At 36.6% G+C, this 19,388-nt stretch overlaps 1 protein-coding gene across 8 annotated transcripts in view; it reads left to right on the top strand.

The window, feature by feature from the left end:
• The window catches only part of LOC115222587 (protein KIBRA-like), a 96,650-nt gene that overhangs the window by 44,685 nt on the left and 32,577 nt on the right, over positions 1-19,388 (top strand). For all 8 annotated transcript variants that reach the window (XM_036511585.1, XM_036511583.1, XM_029792870.2 and 5 more), the window contains 5 exons: positions 11,391-11,516; positions 12,072-12,223; positions 14,033-14,197; positions 15,566-15,655; positions 17,416-18,369. In XM_036511585.1, coding sequence (XP_036367478.1) covers positions 11,391-11,516; positions 12,072-12,223; positions 14,033-14,197; positions 15,566-15,655; positions 17,416-18,369 — 1,487 coding nt within the window. The remainder of the gene's footprint in view (positions 1-11,390; positions 11,517-12,071; positions 12,224-14,032; positions 14,198-15,565; positions 15,656-17,415; positions 18,370-19,388) is intronic.

Raw genomic sequence — 19,388 nt, 5'->3', positions numbered from 1 at the left:
CCTTGCTTGTTATACAAGTAAGGGATCCCTCATTTCAAACATCTTCAAAGGCATGAAGCGACTGAGCAGTTTATTGATGGAAGTGAGAAAAGCAATACCACTCCAGTTATCGTCATCATCATCATCATCATTTAGTGTCCGTTTTCCATGCTAGCATGGGTTGGACGGTTCAACTGGGGTCTGGGAAGCCAGAAGGCTGCACCAGGCCCAGTCTGATCTGACAATGTTTCTACGGCTGGATGCCCTCCAGGCAGTGACCTGAATAATAATAATAATAATAATAATAATAATAACATTGAAAAATACCTTAGGAATGAGAACCCAGCTTCGAAATTTCCCCAAAACACCTGATGAAGGCTGGAGGGTATATCAGTCGAAATGTTGTGTTAACAACAAACAAGATGAGGACAAATATCTGTCAATTGTAAAAAATGTACACAATTCCTCATCTCTTAAATATAGAACTGGAATATTTAGAAATATAAACTAATAATAAGATAATAAAATTATATTTATTTTTAGAATCATATTTAAGACGATTAATTTAGATAGTAATCTTAATACAAGGGTAATCCCTCTTAGTGATAAAGTTAATGTTATAATAAAGTACTAAAACACTGTGTGTCCATTCATCCAAAATTAGGCCCTTCACCTAGTTTTGTGTCCATTCATCCAAAATTGGGTCCTGCACCTAGTTTTGTGCCCATTCATCCAAAATTGGGTCCTGCACCTAGTTTTGTGTCCATTCATCCAAAATTGGGCCCTTCACCTAGTTTTGTGTCCATTCATCCAAAACTGGACGCTTCACCTAGTTTTGTTCTGAAGACACTCCCAAAACCCATTATCTCTCTAACTGCAGCTTTCCTCTTTATATTACTTAATTTTTTCTCATTTGATATTCATCCTTATACAGTCGTCTCTTCCCACATTTTACACTGATCTCTCTGTTGAGCCACCAAATTATCTCTCCTTCACCACCATCCATTTATATCACTGTCACTCTCCTCCCACCCAAACTTACTCAACTACAGCATCATTTCAGTATCTCTCTCTCTCTCTCTCTCATCCTTCCCCTGCCTATTGTATCTTCACTATTCTGATGCTCTTCACCTACATGCATCATGCACCATCCCTCATAAACTGTTCACTACATCTTCCTCCCACAACATATTGTTTTTCATTCATTATATTCACCTCCTCATCCATTCTCCATCTCTCTCACTCCCATTCATGCTTGCATCCTCTACCTACCCACTCTCACTTCTACCCCCATTTGCTTCTATTCACCTCAAACCTTGAGGGTCTACTTTGATGCCTCATCTACACTATTTTTATCTCATCCTAGCTCTACCCTAATCATCCCCACACTATCTCCTCAAAAATGTGTGTGTAGTAGCTATGGTTGTTCCTCTATATTAAGGAACCTATTCTACTTTGGCTCCCTCTCATACTTTAACCCTTCTTCTTCTCAAACGAAGCCACTTCTCTCAGGTTTCATAGTCTTGCATGCTGCATTGTGACCTTGCTAGTGCTGGTGGCATCGAGAAAAGCACCCAGGTACACACTCAAGTGGTTTTTTAGTAGCATAGAAATGATGCCAAACTAGACAGTGGAACACAATATTGTCCTCGGATCTGTCAGATCCTGTCAAACTATGCAATCCATATCAGCATGGAACAAGGACGTTAAACTATGATGATGGTGACATTCCTTTCAATGAAAAACTTAAAGACATACTTATCGATATAAAATTATGAGGAGCAGTACCCATTGCCATTACAGGAAGATCTAGATCACTGTATTTGTTCAGCTTTAATTTCTACACCTTAGGCACATGGCTCAGTGATTAGAGTATTGGTTCACAATCATGAGGTAGTGATTTTGATTCCCAGTCTGGGCTGCGTGTTGTGTTCTTAAGCAAGACACTTTATTCCACATTGCTCCAGTTCACTCATCTGTAGAAATGAGTTGCAGTGTCACTGTATCAATGTCAATCTGTATCAGCCTTTGCCTTTCCCTTGGACAACATCAGTGGTGTAGAGAGGAGAGGGCTGGTATGCATGGGCGACTGCTGGTCTTCCATAACCAACCTTGCCCAGACTTGTGCCTCAGAGGGGAACATTCTAAGTGCAATCATGTGGTCAGTCATGACTGAAGGGGGTCCTTACCCTTTTTACTCTTTATAGGTGGAGAAAACCTAATGAGATTTGGTTGGAAGCAAGAGAAGTTTTGGTAGAAATGTTTAGTGTAGGATTTATAGCTTAAAGCACTGCTGTGTTGGTGATGTGCATTCAACATGTAAGATTCCTAACTATGGTGAGACCTAGCTTTTAATACCATGTTTTCCACTCATTTTTACTTATGGACCCTTTTGATTTTGCTCAGATGGACCCTCATAGTCATCCCATGTTTTAAAAAAATCCTGTTATATTTTTATAATTAAATGTCATTAGGAACTGTATGAAAAAATTATTAAAATATTTTATAACCAATTTATTGTCAATAAATTTCAACAACAAAATCTTATATTGGCCCCCACCCAAAGGTCATGTGGATCCCGATTAGAATCACTTGCGTAACTGGTACTTAATTTTAACCCTTCAGCATTTAAACCAGCCATATCTGGCTAAAATATTCTCCCTGTTTAATTTTCAAACTGGCCAGATCCAACCTCTCACACCTACCCTACAATGTCATTCTAAAAATTAACAATCGTATCATCAAAATCTCAAAACTACAAGATAATGATTGATTAATTCAAAACAATGTAAATAAATAAGCATTATATCTGACAGAGAAATCCAAATGCTAGAGTGTTAAGGCTTTTGTGAGAATTCTTGATGCTCCATATTCTGGAATCGGTTGGTGGTGATGGTGGAGTAACATTTCCTTGATACTTGATTGTATCATCTTGTATTTGGCTAAATCGGCATGGCTCCTGTTTTCAAAGTCTCCTGTTGAAAAATTTAGTGTAGATTTTGACATGAGGTGTCTTGAGTGCAAAAGTTACAGATTAATGATGTCGTCTGCCTAGGAATTAGTATTGTTAAGTTACGTTAAATAGGTTGTTGAAATATAGGGAGAAGAGTGGGATGGGACACAAACCAAACCCTGAGGTACATACGAATTGAGAATGTGTGGGTTGAGGGAGCTCTATCACACATGCTACAAAAGACAACTGGAGCCTATAGATGAGTTTGTGTGTATAGGAGGTTTGTGTGCCAGACATAGTTGAAAGCTTCATTGATGTTGAGGGCAACAACATTGCTTTCACATGATTTCCTTTTTATGGAAGCACACTGGCGGGTAACATTGTCTAAAGACATTATCAGGGTTGGTGGCCTTGTTGGTTTCAAGCAATTGGTGGTGCTTCTGCATTTGGTGAAGTGGGAAAAGGATATTTGCGGAGGAGATTTCTTTTTTAATTTGTGTAATGTGGGGTTGGATGCAAAACAGCAACGAATGTGTAGGTTTTCTTCACAGGAATACTGTGCACTGAACCATCAAGACTACAACCAATTAGCTGCAGTCCATAAGAAGTGGAGCTTGCAAACAGTGCAAGGCTCAGAAGTAGCTTTTGTCTTTTACTGTTTTGTTCATTAGACTGTATCCATGCTGAGGTACCGCCTTGAGGAATTTTTAGTCAAATGAAGTGACCCCAGTACTGGTACTTATGCTATTGGTCTCATTTGTTGAACCATTAAGCTACGGATATGTAAATGCACTGCTTCTGACAGACACACACTCGCATATGTGTGTGTGTTTATATATACGACATATTTCTTATTTCTTATTACCCACAAGGGGCTAAACATAGAGGGGACAAACAAGGACAGACAAAGGGATTAAGTCGATTATATCGACCCCAGTCCATAACTGGTACTTAATTTGTCGACCTCGGCGGAATTTGAACTCAGAACTTAACGACAGGTGAAATACTGCTAAGCATTTTGCTCGGTGTGCTAACATTTCTGCCAGCTCGCCACCTTATTTCTTTCAATTTCTGTCTACCAAATCCTCTCACAAGACTTTGGTTGTCCCAAGGTTACAGTAGAAATACTTGCTCAAGGTGCCGTGCAGTGGAACTGAACCTGGAAGCAAGCTTCTTATTTATTTACTGCCCACAAGGGGCAAAACATAGAGGGGACAAACAAGGACAGACAAAGGGATTAAGTCGACCTCAGCGGAATTTGAATTCAGAATGTAGCAGCAGACAAAATGCCGTTAAGCATTTCTGCCAGCAAGCTTCTTACCACACAGCCATGCCTGTGCCTATAGTATTGGATTTGCTTTTTCATTTTTACATAAACTGCTGCTGCAGTGTAGGTATGAATGAATCATTTGGGGGCCATGAAGTTTGGATGTATGTAGGATTTGGAGAGAAAGCCTTAGAAGGTGTTTTCAGTTATCCACCCAACTATTTCTGATGGGTTGAGGGTAAAGCACATTTGCTGCCAGGGTTAGTCAGCTTAGAATTGGTGGAATTTAGTCAGCTGGCATAAGGAACCTTAGAGTCTGGGGAGTGAAAGCAGCATTCTGTAGTAGTAGGTGTAATAAGTCATGGTGGATGACCCTGTGTGTACATTGACAGTGATTGTCTGGTGGAGGGTGGGTTTGGAGGTAAGAAAGAGATAAAGGCTGTTTGGAGTGTTTGTATATTGGCCAGGAATATGTATAGAGGACGAAGCTGGCTGATATAGAAATTTGACGATTGCAAAAGTTTGTTTCTCCACAGGAAGCATCAATATGGGATGAGCCAAAAATGAGTTGTGAGTGTTGCATTATTGAGTACAGTAACTTCAGAGTGGACTGAAGTAAAGTAGAAGCCCTTCTCAATTGTAGAAGGACATCTATTCTGCATTCTGCATCTACCCTGATGCAGGAAGAGATACCTTTGAAGAGTGGTTGGTGATTAGCGGAGAGTAGAGAAGGAAACTTTGAGACCGTGTAGCTAGAAATCTTCGTTGCTGGTATTCAGGTGAAGAATGGAATTTATATATGGTTAGACACCACCTTTCATTGTGAAGTTTGAGTAGAGAGTGTAACATTGACAGCAGAGATAAACAAAGATAAGAGTTGAAAGATTTGTGCCTTGGAGAATAAGATATGTGGTTTGTGCATTGATAAGAGATTATGGGTGGGTTCTATGACACATTGTGAAGGTGTGTGACTTGGTGGTTCTGGTATTTGGCTCATGATCGTAAGGTTGGGAGTTCAGTTCCCAACAGCATGTTGTATCCTTGAGCAAGACTCTTTATTTCATGTTGCTCCAGTCCACTTGGCTGGCAAAATTGAGTTGTACTTGTAATTTAATGGGCCAACCTTGTCACATTCGGTGTCACATTGTATCTCCCTGAGAACTGTGGAGTGCCTACCCATGATGCATTGGAGTTCATGGTTGTTAAAGTAAAGGAGGGAAAATCGATGAGCTGGTTTAATGTTTTTGGCACAGCTAGGTAAAGTGTGGGGGACATTGGTACACTATAAGATAAGTCGTGATAACCCCTTGCTTAGATATTTAATGAAACCTTAATCTGTAATAAAACTTTAATCTTGAACTGGAAAAATTAGTAATGAGAAACAAAACTATTATAGCAAATCTATTGTAGCTATGGTCAAATCATCAAACATTTTGATGAAATGTCCAAGGTGATTGTAGATTTCTCGTTACATCTATGTTTATATAATTCAGGCTGGAAAATTGTTAAAATATGGAAACTATAGTCCAAACTATTACCTACCATAACACTTCATTTGTACCTTTTTTTTTTTCTAAGTGCAGAGTCTAAAAACATGAATTAGTTTCATATTAGTCTCTTTTGACATGCGTTGTTAATCCAACTGAGCATGAATTTCAAGGGAAAATTATTAGAGTTACATGCCCTTGATTCATTTTATTGCTGTGTGTAACTGAGTTGGTTGTTTTTGTAATTGACGAAGCAGAAACATGCATCTAAAGATCCTGTCGTTGCTTACAGCCCCAAAACTGTATTTGCACAAGTCTAGGTGGAGAATTTTTTTCCTGGGACTATCCCTGCATTAAAAGTTCTTATCATGCACCATTACCCTCAAACATGCTAAACATGACTTTACACAAATATATTTTATTCAACATTTCTTCATGCAATACTTTGTGTGTGTAGTCTTTATATTTGATGCTATCTATTTCACCTTTCATTCAGTGAAAGAAAATTCCCAGTATTCATAAAAGAAAGACTCTCCTGTAGTTATCAGGATGTTGCTTATTACCCTTTTTATATATTGACATTAAAAGAGAAAAGTTTCTCTTTGAAGATGATAAGAAGAGTCTATCAGAGTTGCATGAGATCTGTAATTCTGTATGGGAGTGAGACACGGTGTCTGAGGGAAAGTGAAATGGCAATTTTGGGAATGACTGAGAGAGCAATGTGCAGTGTGAAACTATTAGATAAAAGGTGGGCTGAGGACTTGATGGGGGATACTGGGGTTGGAGGAATCGGTGGAACAGCTGGCAAGGGTGAATGGTGTGCAGTGGTAAGGATCATGTTCTGAGGAGAGTGAATGAACCACAAAAGCGAGGTCAACCAAGAAAATGTGGAGGGGACAGGTGGAGGAAGAGATTGGTTGGGTTAGTTTGGGGAGGGAGGACACCCAAAACTGGACGAGATGGTGTGAGAACAGTTGCTGTAAGAGTGAGGTAGATCTAGCCACCCCCATTAATGGAGACAGACCCAGATTTAAGATATTGGAATTCATTCATTCATTCAACAGCAAACAGATCTAGTTATTTTTGGAGGTCTTCTTTGTTTTACCTTTTATCCATATATACAGGCTTGTTCTTTACGGGTGCCAGTGCCACATAAAACGCACTCGTGCCAGTGCTGGTGCCACGTAAAAAGCACCCAGTACACTCTGTAAAGTGGTTAGCATTAGTAGGAGCATCCAGCCATAGAAACCAAGCCACAACAGACAATTGGAGTCTGGATGACTCCCCAAGTTGGCCAACTCCTGTCAAACCATCCAACCCATGTCAGCATTGGACAATGGATGTTATGTGACAGTGATGATGATGATGATGATGATGATAATTGAATTATGTGTACCATAATGACAACAAGCTCTTTTCTTGCTTTTAGTATGTCAACTTTTTTTGTTTTTTTTTTTATTGCCCTCTTCTAGTCCTTCTGTTATTTCATTATTAACAAATGAACCATCCAAGATTTCTGATAACACTTCTGGGTTGTTTGAGAATTTAATGCTATTATAATTGAAATAACTTCTTCACCATTGAATTAATCCTACTGTTACTGTCTTCAAAACTTAGACTGCTTGATATTTTCCCCCTCTCCCATTTCATGGATTGAATCAGAGAGATTGTAATTAATACTGTTCTTGAGGACAGCTTCAAATAGTTCTGTTTTGTCTTGTAGGTTTTGTTCTGTGAATTTTAACTTTTAACTGTATCTCTGAGTTATTCAATCATTTTTCTCCTAGCTTCCTATCTTTGTATATAGTCTGCCTCAATTTTTGATAGCACTCTTTTTTACAACAATACCAGGTGTTTTGTGGTCATAAATCTTTAGCTAAAAGATTAATTTGGAGTATGTACAGGTTTAAAGGCAGGCTTGCCTACTATCTCCCCGCTTTTTCAATATCTTACTGGAATTTGTCATATAAAAAAACTAAAAGACTTGGATAATAGTGTAGTTCTCAATGATATCTTTTCTATAAGATATCAGATATACTAGCAATAGTCCAATAATCACAATACTTGACAAGTTGAAAATATTCACTAAATAGTAAATGGTTACATGAAGCATGTGAAAATGGAATGGGAAAATAAACGACATGAAGTGTAAGACCAGGGAAATTATCAAACTGGATTGTACTGATGTAGGACCTGTCACAGAGTTTGTGTTTCTTGGTAGTATAACACCAAAATGGATCATAATATGTAAAAAAAAAGAAAGGCAAGTCTCAAAAACGTAGCATTTGAAAGACAAAGAAATATGAGCTGGATTAATGCAGGATTCAAAGTTAATACCTGTATAATACCTTTATTTTCCCCACTCGCAACCAATTCCCCCCATGGCTTATCATCCACTGCAGCTCCTCATGACCACCACCTCCATCCCTGATATCACTTCTATCTCTTGTTAGCCATTCTTTACCCATTGTTATTATTCTTCACACCCACATTACTGCAGCTTTCTCCCCTCCTTGGACCAACGAATTGTATTTTCTCATGCATTACACCTGCTTTCTCTACACTGCTCCTGCAGCCTACCCAAACTCGTCATCGTCTCTCTCTCTCTCTCTCTCCTCTCTCTCTCTCTCAATCCTTACAAATCTGAGCTACTTCTTGCTCCCACTTCTCCTATATCTTCCTTCCTTCACCCACACAAACCCCCATTCCTCCTACTCACTTCTGTTCCTGCTACCTGAGGTGCCACCTGGACACCTCATCACCACTGTCTATCTCCTTGGTGATGCCCCTGATTCATTCTCACTCTTTCTCTCTTAAATCTGAGCAGCCCTGTAGCTCCTCTACAACAAAAACCTGCTTTACTCCAACCTCTTCCCTTTTACTTTAACCTGCATCTAACATAAGGGCACAGCATTTTCCCTCCCTGCATATGTGGACTTGTGAGTTACATGGTGACCTCAATTGTGCTGGTGGTATGAAAAAAAAGCACCCAGTACTCACTGTATAGTGGTTAACCTTAGGAAGGGCATCCAGCCATAGAAACCATGCCAAAATGAACACTGGAGTATATTGCAGTCCTTGACTCATTGGATCCTTATCAAACCGTCTAACCCATGCAAGCAAGGAGCATGGACAATGATGATGGTGATGATGATGGTGATGGTGGTGGCGGCAACAACAACAACGACGACGATTGCATGCTTTGGGAACATATACCCTAAAATCTAACAATACACACAGGTTAGAAGTTTTTGAAATGCAATGTTTACAAGTCTACATTATGGATGTGCTTATGAAGCAGGTGTAAAATTATTTCCATGAAAAAAAAATGCAATCCAAACAGATATTGACATCAGAAATGTCAAGATTAAAAACTGTTTTTGAACTGATTGGTACAAATAAATGCAGCAAGGTACACACAGGTACTACCAAACTCTGGAACATCTGCAAAGATAGATCTGTGTGCAGTAACACCAAGATACACCTTCTCAAGAGACTCATCTGGTTACTAGCCCTATGTGGCAGCGAAACATGAATCTTAGAAAAGATGACAAGAAAATAAGTTGATAGCATTTTGGATGTGCACAAACGCATATTCTCAAAATAACATTCAATGAAAAGAGAGCTAACGATTTCATTCTAGAAAAAATTGGCACTGTGGAACCATTACATCAGGAATCTGTTATTCAAAGGAAACTTCATGATTTTTATACATCTCAAGAATTGATGAAAGACTGGGGTTGGTTGCAGAGCCGAAAGAAGCTGGTCTCACTGCAAGAAATGTAAAGTAGTTGAAGCATATTATGCAATATACAGGAACTTTAAAACCATATCATTCTGGATCCTATTTCTTATTTATTTATGTTTTATACAATTTTGTCCCAAACAAGGCTTCAGGTCTCTGTAAAGAAAAGATAGGCCTAGAGATTCAAAAGATGTTGTCTGAAAAGTTAGAGAATTGAATATCATAGAACTGAGGAAAACAAGACAATGGTAGTTTAGTTCGAAGAAACAGCAGTTCAAGGAAAGAAGCTGATAGAATAAAAGAATATGGACTAACAGGATGCTCAATAGAGAAACAATGCACCTGGAAAGAGAAGTAGGGGACACATTTAAAGGTCTTTATAGTGGGTACTAGACCAGAAAATCCACCAGAACAATGACCATGGAATACTTATAGAAAAAAGAGGACCCACCATATTAACAACTTGATTCTGAATTCGATGAAGGAAGTTAAGACCAGCCAAAGATGACAGCAATATTCAATATACTGTTCATTGCATTTATAACAGTGAATGTAGCGAGGGAGTGTATGTAATTTAGTGCAAAACTAAATATCTTTTGGGGCTTTGTTTATAAAGCATGATTTTCTGTCTTGTTGATGTTAATCTCATCCCCTAATCAATGCTATTATTTTCTACTTTTACTATATTAAACCGGCTTTTCCCTCTTGGAAATTCCTAAGAATCAAGTACTCAGTCTTTGCTCTAAAAGAAAAATTGTTTTTATTTGAAAATAAAACTTTTTTCCTCACCTACAACTCGATAATTTGAGCATCTAAAATGTATCTTTTAAATCAGATTTTCACCTGATGATTAATTTTGGGGAATTTTTTTCTCTCTCTTTATTGTTAAAAAGAAATATTTTTAAGAAATAATAATTCTATTTTTTCGAAATTAGTACTAAATTCTAAAGTGGGTCAGAGTGGCCTATTACTTAATATGAAAGAAAAACATATCTGTTAGAATAAGTAAACTAGTGATTGACTTCATCAGTAGAAGTGTACTAAAAAAATTTTTTTTTCATAAAAAAAACAGTTAAAAAATTCTGTGAAGCAAGATATATATGGATGTTTTGAGGGAAGTGAGTTCTGAAGCATGAGCCCTTTCCCTGTACAAAATAACAAGTTTTCTTTTTCTTCATAGCTTTTTTGCATTTGTCTAATTCTTTGAATTTTATTAAATGTTATATTAAAAATATTTGGCAATAAACTTTATCAGTAACCATCTCTGAATTTAGTTTCAGTTGTCTTGTGACTGATCAACTTCCCTTTCATTCATTCCAAATCAATGAAACTTTTGTAATAGCAGCAGGGTCGATTTCAATGAGTCTCTCTAATCACACACAAATTTGGGACCTTTCTTTCTACTCTGAGTTGGTAAAACTAGGGGAGCATCAAACAATTCCTTGCAGTGATTCTTCCTTTACGACTTTTGTCATTGAACTGTGGCCATGCTGGAGCACCCACATTCTAGAGAATTGTTGATCATATCAGCCTCAAGTTATTATTTAAACAATTTCACTAAGATGAAGAGTTAAATGGAGGATCTGAATGGGATTTTAATTTAGAATGTAAAGAGATGTAACCAGACACCAAAGTATTTTAACCCATACCCTACTTCTGATTCTGAAAGCCATTTATGTTCGGATTTTCAAATCCTGCTGATATATATATATATATATATATATTATATATATATATATGTATATATATGTTGGTGTGTTTGCGTCCCCGTAACTTAGCATTTCAGCAAAAGCAACCGATAAAATAAGTCCTAGGCTTACAAAGAATAAGAACCGGGGTCGATTTTCTTTCAACTGAAGGTGGTGCTCCTGCATGGCCGCAGACAAATAGCTGAAACAAGTAAAAGAATATATATATATTTATTTATTTTTCCTTTTTATTTTCTGTTTTTTTTTTTAGTCACTTGCCAGGTTGAAAGATGATTTAACACTCAGTCGGAATAATGGGTCTTCTCCAGATTTATCAACACTTTCTATACCTCAAGAGAAAGCCAGTACTGCATCTCAGACAGATATAAGTTGGGAAGTACGTATTCTGACTAATTTGCTTTTGTTGTGTTTTTTTTTTATTTTTTTTTTTGTTAAAATTCTATGGAAAAAATTTTCAATTCTAGAAAGTTTGTTTGAGGTAACTTTTTTTTTTTTTTTTTTTGTTACACTTGCCACATAGCTATGACTTTTTATAACCGATTGTTTTGCAGGAATAAAAAAGTTCATTTAAAACTTACACATCTGTTAAAATTGTAAGTTAGGTGCTTTACAGTTATAACCATTCCATTAATATACCTAACTCTCTCTTTTTCTGTGTGTGTATATATATGTGTATATATATATATATATATATATATATATATATATATGTGTGTATATGTATATATATATACACCTTAATCTTTTTCTTTGACTTTCTCCCTCCTATCTGTATTTCCCTTTTTACTCTATTTCTCCTCTCTCGCTCTTTCTCCCTTCAAACATACTCATGCATACAGACTTTCTTTCTCTTTGCAAAGATTTATTCTTTCACGAATTTCTTTTTCTTTTATCTTCTTCTGCTGCGGAAAAAAAAAAACTACAAAAACAGCTCGGTTTGTCAACAGACAACAAACTTGCAGAGCAAACTCAGATACAACTTCAGTTTGATGAATTAAAGAAGAATTTTTCCAATTTAAAGATGCAATTAGTAAAAGCTCAGTCTCAGCTGGTGCCTGGACAAAAGGAATCTGATAAAGATAGGTAATAATACATTTACAATAATTTTCGTGTGAATCATACTAATTCCTTATTATCTGCTGTTTGTTTTCTTTATGGAATATGCATTTCAAACATCATAATAATTTTGTTTGATTTGGTTTTCCTTTTCTTTTTTTTTATTTTGTTTGGTCTTTTTTTGTTTGTTGTTTGTTATAGATGCAGGCATGGCTGTGTGGTTAGGAAGTTTGCTTTCCCACCACATGGTTCCAGGTTCAGTCCCACTGCATGGCACCTTGGGCAAGTGCCTTCTACTAAGGCCACAATATGTCCAAAGCCTTGTAAGTGGATTTAGGAGGCAAAAACTGAAAGAAACACATTGTGTGTGTGTGTGTTTGTTACTCTCCCCTCCTTGTCTTGACTTCAAGTGATGATAGTTGTAAACAAATGTCACCATCATGCAACTTAAAGAGAGAAAAACAAATCCGCTTTAACAAATTCCACTCGACCCATGCACACATGGGAAAGTGGACCTTAAAACAATGATGAGAGGGAGAATGGTTAGTGGCTGGTTGGAAAAAGGTTTAAGTTATGTGTCAGGACAGAATTTTTAACTTGTCCATCTTGGATAACACTGTATCAGTGAACTTATATAATGTTGAGAATTTAAGCTTTATATTTGGTTTGAAATGAAATCTAGATCTGTGAAGGAAATTTATCATTAATTTATCATGTCTAAGCTGTCATCTTTGTGGGTTAACGTTTCCTAAAGTTGAGTGACAAATAAATATCAAAGTTTTAGATAAAGTAATAAATAAGAGAACCCTTGTATTAATTTTGACTATGTCCACCCTACCCTATGCTAGGTTATATATATATTGTTCCTTTAAATATGCAGATAAAAATCATAAAAATGAAAAATATGATAAAATACATAAATATGTTTAACCATTTAGCACTCAGATCATTCTGTCAAATATAATGCTTATATATTCACCTTGCTTTGAATCAATCATGCATTATCTCATAGCTTTGAGATTTTGATGATACGATTATTTATTTTTAAAATGACATTGTAAGGTGTGTGTGAGAGGCTGGTTTAAATGCTAACGGGTTAACTTAGAGCCCTTTTATAACATACTACAGGTTTGTTTTGATCTAACCATAGGGCCATGAGGTTTTAGGTTAGAATTTGTTTGCAATAAATTATTTAGTGGTTACTAGGAAGAAATCCCACAGTTTGGTTCTGTTATAGCCTCCAAAAGGATCATTAGAGTTGGGAGTTTAAATCCACATTTCCTTCAATTTTTACAAATCACTGAATGAAAATTTTTGAAATTTTGAGCAAGAACATTTTTAAATTCAAAGGTGATGTGCAACATTTAAATTCTAATGCAACTTATCATGCACGCATATGTAAATTAAAATGGTTGACCCCAATATAGTGACTGCATAGCCTTGTACCCATGAAGCTTAGCAGGAATGTTGCTTTCAAGTGTAAAAATAAATCAGTATTTTTTTCTGCAAGAATATGAAAAGAAATGTTAGTGAGAAAGTATTAATCATTTGAATTAATTGCATGAAAATCAAAGAAGTTACTTTCGTACCTGCACTTTCAAAATACTTTATCTTGTTACCCAAGGTGTGAAATTTTACCAGTATTGGTAAAATTCTGTACTAATTGATAGCTTATCATGAAACAACCTGCTTCAAGTACTTTTGCAGTTGAGAATAAATTTAAGTCGATTGTCGATGTCATTCTACATTTATACACAATGGACTGAAATTAATTTTGATTCAGTTTTGATAACATGAAACACTTATTTTAAATCATAAATTCTTTTCTCACTTCAGGTTATTGCTATTAAAAGAAAAAGAGCAACTACTTCGAGAGTTAAAGAGTATAGATGACAAAGGGCGTAGTGAACACGAATTAACATCAATCAAATCAAGAATTACACAATTGGAAAGAGATATTTGTCTTGCAGTTGGAAGTTCTGATAAATCGATCAGTGACAGGTAATTGGGTTTTGTCAATCATTAGTCAATACAGAAGATTAAGTTGTTGTTGTTGTGGTTGATTAGTTCCAGGTCAGCTCTAGTAAAGCAGGCCCATGGTTAAGGGCATTGTTCAACACATGACCAAGTTCAGGCTATGTTTTGTTTTTGTTTTTTTCTTTTGAAATGGGTAGGTTATAATGTAATAGTGATTTGGCTGTTATTTCTACCTATAAGTGAAGGCACATGAGATGGTGATTAGGGTATTCATCTCCCAATCATAAGGTCATGAGTTGGATCCCCAGCAGTTTGTCATTTCCTTGAGCAAGACACTTTATTTCACATTGATCCAGTCCACTCAGCTGACAAAAATAAGGTGTACCTGTATTTTAAAGGGCCAGTCTTGTTACACTTTGCCTGATGCTGAATCTCCCTGAGAACTGCATTAAAGGTATGCTTGTCTGTGGAGTGCTCAGCCACCTTTCCTTTTAATTTCATGAGCAGGCTGTTCTATTGATCAGATCAACTGATATACTCATTGTCATAATTGACAGATTACCAGTAAATGATTTCTGCCTATTCAAGTGACTACGTAAAGGATCTAAACAACAGTTCATTAAGAGATTGTCTTGTCAAATAACTGTTGTTATTTAACCCCAGTCAACTCTGACCAGACAGGCCTGTGATTAAAGGAATTCTAGCTATGACTATGTTGTCTTGCTTTTTCGTTTATTTTTTTTCTGACATACTGTGTCTTCCTTTTATGAAATACAGTTCAAAGAAAGAAAATTTGACTGTTATTTCTAATGTGTTAATCAACCACACAAAGTTTCCTTTCATTGGTTTGTCAAGTGATTTTTGTGTTGTTAGGTGATTATGTCATATTATCAGATTATTATGTGTCAACTAATTGTCTGTTTGCTCACTGCTTTCAAAGACAAGTGCAATAAAAGTTCCCTTACTTGAAAAAACAGGTAAGGGCACCTGGCTGTAAATTAGTGCCATTCATTCAAGCCATGCTAGCATGGAAAAAACCGACTTAAAATGACACCCTGATATAGGCACAATCTCCTTCGTGCAATAAGAAGGCTAAAACTTAAGCACAAATATATATGTAAATACTTTAAATAAAATTGCTTTTCTCAGTTTGGTATTTGTTTGAACAAATTGCAGATTTCTTAGATAAACTTTTCTTACACCAAAGCAAATTTAAAATTTATCTGATAGAAATATTTACATTTTTCTTTATTGGTTTTTAAAATCAATTCTGTAACTAGAACAACTTGCAATTTTAACAGCTACTTTAAAGCTACAGTTAAAACAACTTGAACATTTTCCAATCAGTTTTGTTTTGATTTAATAAATGTATTTAATTAATATATCTTTTAGATTGAAGCTTGAAGATCAGAAAGCAAAGATTATCCAACAGTTGCGGAATACCTCAAAATTTATGACTGTTTTAGAGTCACAACTGAAAAGGTTAGTTAAACATTCCTACAGTCTTCATTTGTCTTTTACAAGTGTAGCATAGATTGGTTTTGTATTAATCAGTTTTCATATTCTCTTTTACTCATTTACTTGTTTCAGTCATTTGACTGCGGCCATGCTGGAGCACCGCCTTTAGTCGAGCAAATCGACCCCGGGACTTATTCTTTGTAAGCCCAGTACTTATTCTATCGGTCTCTTTTGCCGAACCGCTAAGTGACGGGGACGTAAACACACCAGCATCTGTCAAGCAATGCTAGGGGGACAAACACAGACACACAAACATATACACACACACACACTTATATATATATACATATATACGACAGGCTTCTTTCAGTTTCCGTCTACCAAATCCACTCACAAGGCATTGGTCAGCCCGGGGCTATAGCAGAAGACACTTGCCCAAGATGCCACGCAGTGGGACTGAACCTGGAACCATGTGGTTGGTTAGCAAGCTACTTACCACACAGCCACTCCTGCACCTAAAATGTGTGCATTTTATTAAAAAAACAATTTACATGGTATTTGTATCACCTTCGTGAGAGAGTTCAATAAGTTCAAATGCTATGATGAGTGAAAAGAACCAACCTTTCTCCACTTTTAGCTTTCTCTCTGTTTGCATCTGGCTCTCTCACACTTATCTCTTGAACTCCTTTGTTCCTCACATCACTTCTCTTCTTCATTTCTTCTATCATTTACTTGCTAACAGTTATCCACTGGGCTATACAGAGGACTTTACATGCCTAAGAAACCTTAGCAGCAGAGTCAGTGGAGCAAAAGAGAATATCTGAGCAAGGCTCAACCAAAGCTCGTAGAGTTTTGCAAGATTTCTGTTGACCTAGAAGTTTAGGCAACATAGTCTTATGATCTTTTGTAACACCAATGTCAAATCTGTTCTAATGTATGGCTCAGAACAGTGGTGTGTGATAAAAGGAGACAAAACTATGATCAATGCTTTCTACAATGGTTTTCTGACGAAAATCTGCTGCACCTTCTGGCCCAAACCAAGTATAATGAATTGTATTGCAAAATTGGTTGCTATAGTGTGGCCTTTTGAATAAAGCATTGATAGCTCAGATGGTTCAGATGCCATCCTGTGAGGATGGGATGGCAGCTGAATCATCTGACAAGAACAGGTTACCAAAAGGTGCATCAAGATGGACGTCATCTAGAAAATAAGAATTTGGATGGTTGAAGCATACCAAAGTGTAGAATAGCTGAAGATGAACTGAGAGAAATCAATCTTACATAGGACAAGCACAGAATATTGCTAAAGAGTTAATTCTTTTTTTTTTTCAAGAAATTGTGTTGAATTGTCAAAGCTTTAGATTCTGGATTTTACCTGATTATTCTTTAGATTTGGTTTTGTTTTTTTAAACAAGTTTTGTCCTTAGTAAAATAGAATTGTTTTGTCTTTTTAAGAATTGGAAGGTTCCCTCAATGTATGGAAGTTAGATGATGCTTTTTTAAAATCTTTCTTTGCTAAAGGATAGCTGAAAATAAATCATTTGTAACATAACTTTAATGTTTTTTAATTTGAAAGTAATTTGTTATCTTTAGAAATAATTTTGAAGTTATAATATTATGTCTTCAGTTAAGTATTTTAACCAGAGTGACTCTGCATTTATATAAGCATTCAATATTTCAATTTAGAAGTATATAATTATAGAATTGTGAAATTCATTTGTTTCCAAGCATTCATGAAGAATATTCATTAAAGAAAACTTTCTTTCTTTTTTTGTCTTTTACAGCACTTCAACAAGTCAGCTGTCAATCTCATCTGGCTCAAGTTTGGGTTCACTTGGTTCCTTAGGGTCTCTATCTGCCAGTAGTCATGGATCTTTAGCATCAACCAGTATGACAGACATTTATATTCAACCTCAACTGAGCAATGAAAGTTTGCAGGATCTTCATCGCTGTGTTGGTCAAAGATTGAGAGGTCACAGTATTTCACCTGGTCTTCTAGATAAAGATCTAAATATAGCTACTGCAGCTATTGGAGGGGCTTCCAACTCTGACACAACCTTATCCTCCCAACCAGTTGCAAGTGGGGTTAACTATGGGGCATGCTCTTCTTCTTCTCATCCATTCCCATCACGGAAAGTTGGAACCGGTGGAAATCAGACTGCCATTGTTGGGAGTGAACCTTCATCTTTGTCACCACATTCATCATATTCTTCATTATCTCCACCAACTTCACCCTACGATATTGGTCCACCACCTTCTTATGAAGAGCACATGAATGCTGTGGAACGCCAGAAACGTGTGGCCGGTGCTACCTCGTCCCTTGCCATGGGAGGAGCAGCTGACCCAGTAACAAAGACTGTTCAACTAAATGAAAGTGCTAACTTTTTACCGCTGCTGGTGAATAACACAAGTGTCACAACCCAAACTGCATCACCTTATCAACTCCCTCCACACATGCTACATTCTGTGGACTCAGATTGTGTAACCAACACATTACAAGGAAGTACCATCTGCAAACAAGTAGCTACGCACCCTTCTGTTGTAATGGCAGGAACCACACAATCAGCATATGTAGATAATACAGACATTGCATCTAACCCACCTTTAAGCCCTATTAGTGAAACCAGCTCGGGTGTCTGTAACAATCTTTCTGGTGTAAATACAAGCAGTGTTTCTGCAGCAGTCAGTGATGAGTCTGTTACTGGAGATAGTGGTGTCTTTGAAGCTTCAGTAAAACGGTAATTTGCTTTTTGTTCTTACTTTCTTTACCAACATTTTAGTGTTTGAATGAAGAAGTAATTTTTAATAGATTTTATTATTTTACTCACAGCTTTACTAATATTTTTAGTGAAAATTGTTAACTTTTGGTGACATATTTGCAAGCATATGTTTTCAGGTGTTTACTATTTTAAAAACAGTGAAGGATATTTTACTAATACCGTAGATTTAGTATTCAAACTGACTAATGAGTAACAAAGACGGTTGAATTACTATAACAATGTTGCTCTTTCCTACGATGGCAATCATACATTAAGGAGCAGATATAATATATTATAGGTTCAGACATGACTTTGTGGTAAGAAGTTTGCTTCCCAACCATATGGTTCTGGGTTCAGTTCTACTTTGTGGCAAATGGGACTGAACCCAGAATCATATGGTTGACAAGCAAACTTCTTACCACACACAGCCATACCTGCACCTATGAATATTTAAAATGCTGTGTTTCGATTTATTAATGTTTTTGCTTTATATTTTTGTTTCAAATGGTATGATTTCAAATAGGTTTATGTACAGAACAAAAATCTGGAGACTGCTTTGTTGTTGTCTTTAAATATATATATATATACTCTTTTACTTGTTTCAGTCATTTGACTGCGGCCATGCTGGAGCACCGCCTTTAGTCGAGCAAATCGACCCCGGGACTTATTCTTTGTAAGCCCAGTACTTATTCTATCGGTCTCTTTTGCCAAACCGCTAAGTGACGGGGATGTAAACACACCAGCATCGGTTGTCAAGCAATGCTAGGGGGACAAACACAGACACACAAACATATACACACACACTTATATATATATACATATATATGACAGGCTTCTTTCAGTTTCTCTCTACCAAATCCACTCACAAGGCATTGGTCGGCCCGGGGCTATAGTAGAAGACACTTGCCCAAGATGCCACACAGTGGGACTGAACCCACAACCATGTGGTTGGTTAGCAAGCTACTTACCACACAGCCACTCCTGTATATATCATCATC

Source organism: Octopus sinensis, linkage group LG20, assembly GCF_006345805.1.
Source record: "Octopus sinensis linkage group LG20, ASM634580v1, whole genome shotgun sequence".
Classification (NCBI taxonomy): Eukaryota; Metazoa; Mollusca; class Cephalopoda; order Octopoda; family Octopodidae; genus Octopus; species Octopus sinensis.
This window is presented reverse-complemented; position numbering and strand designations above follow the sequence as displayed.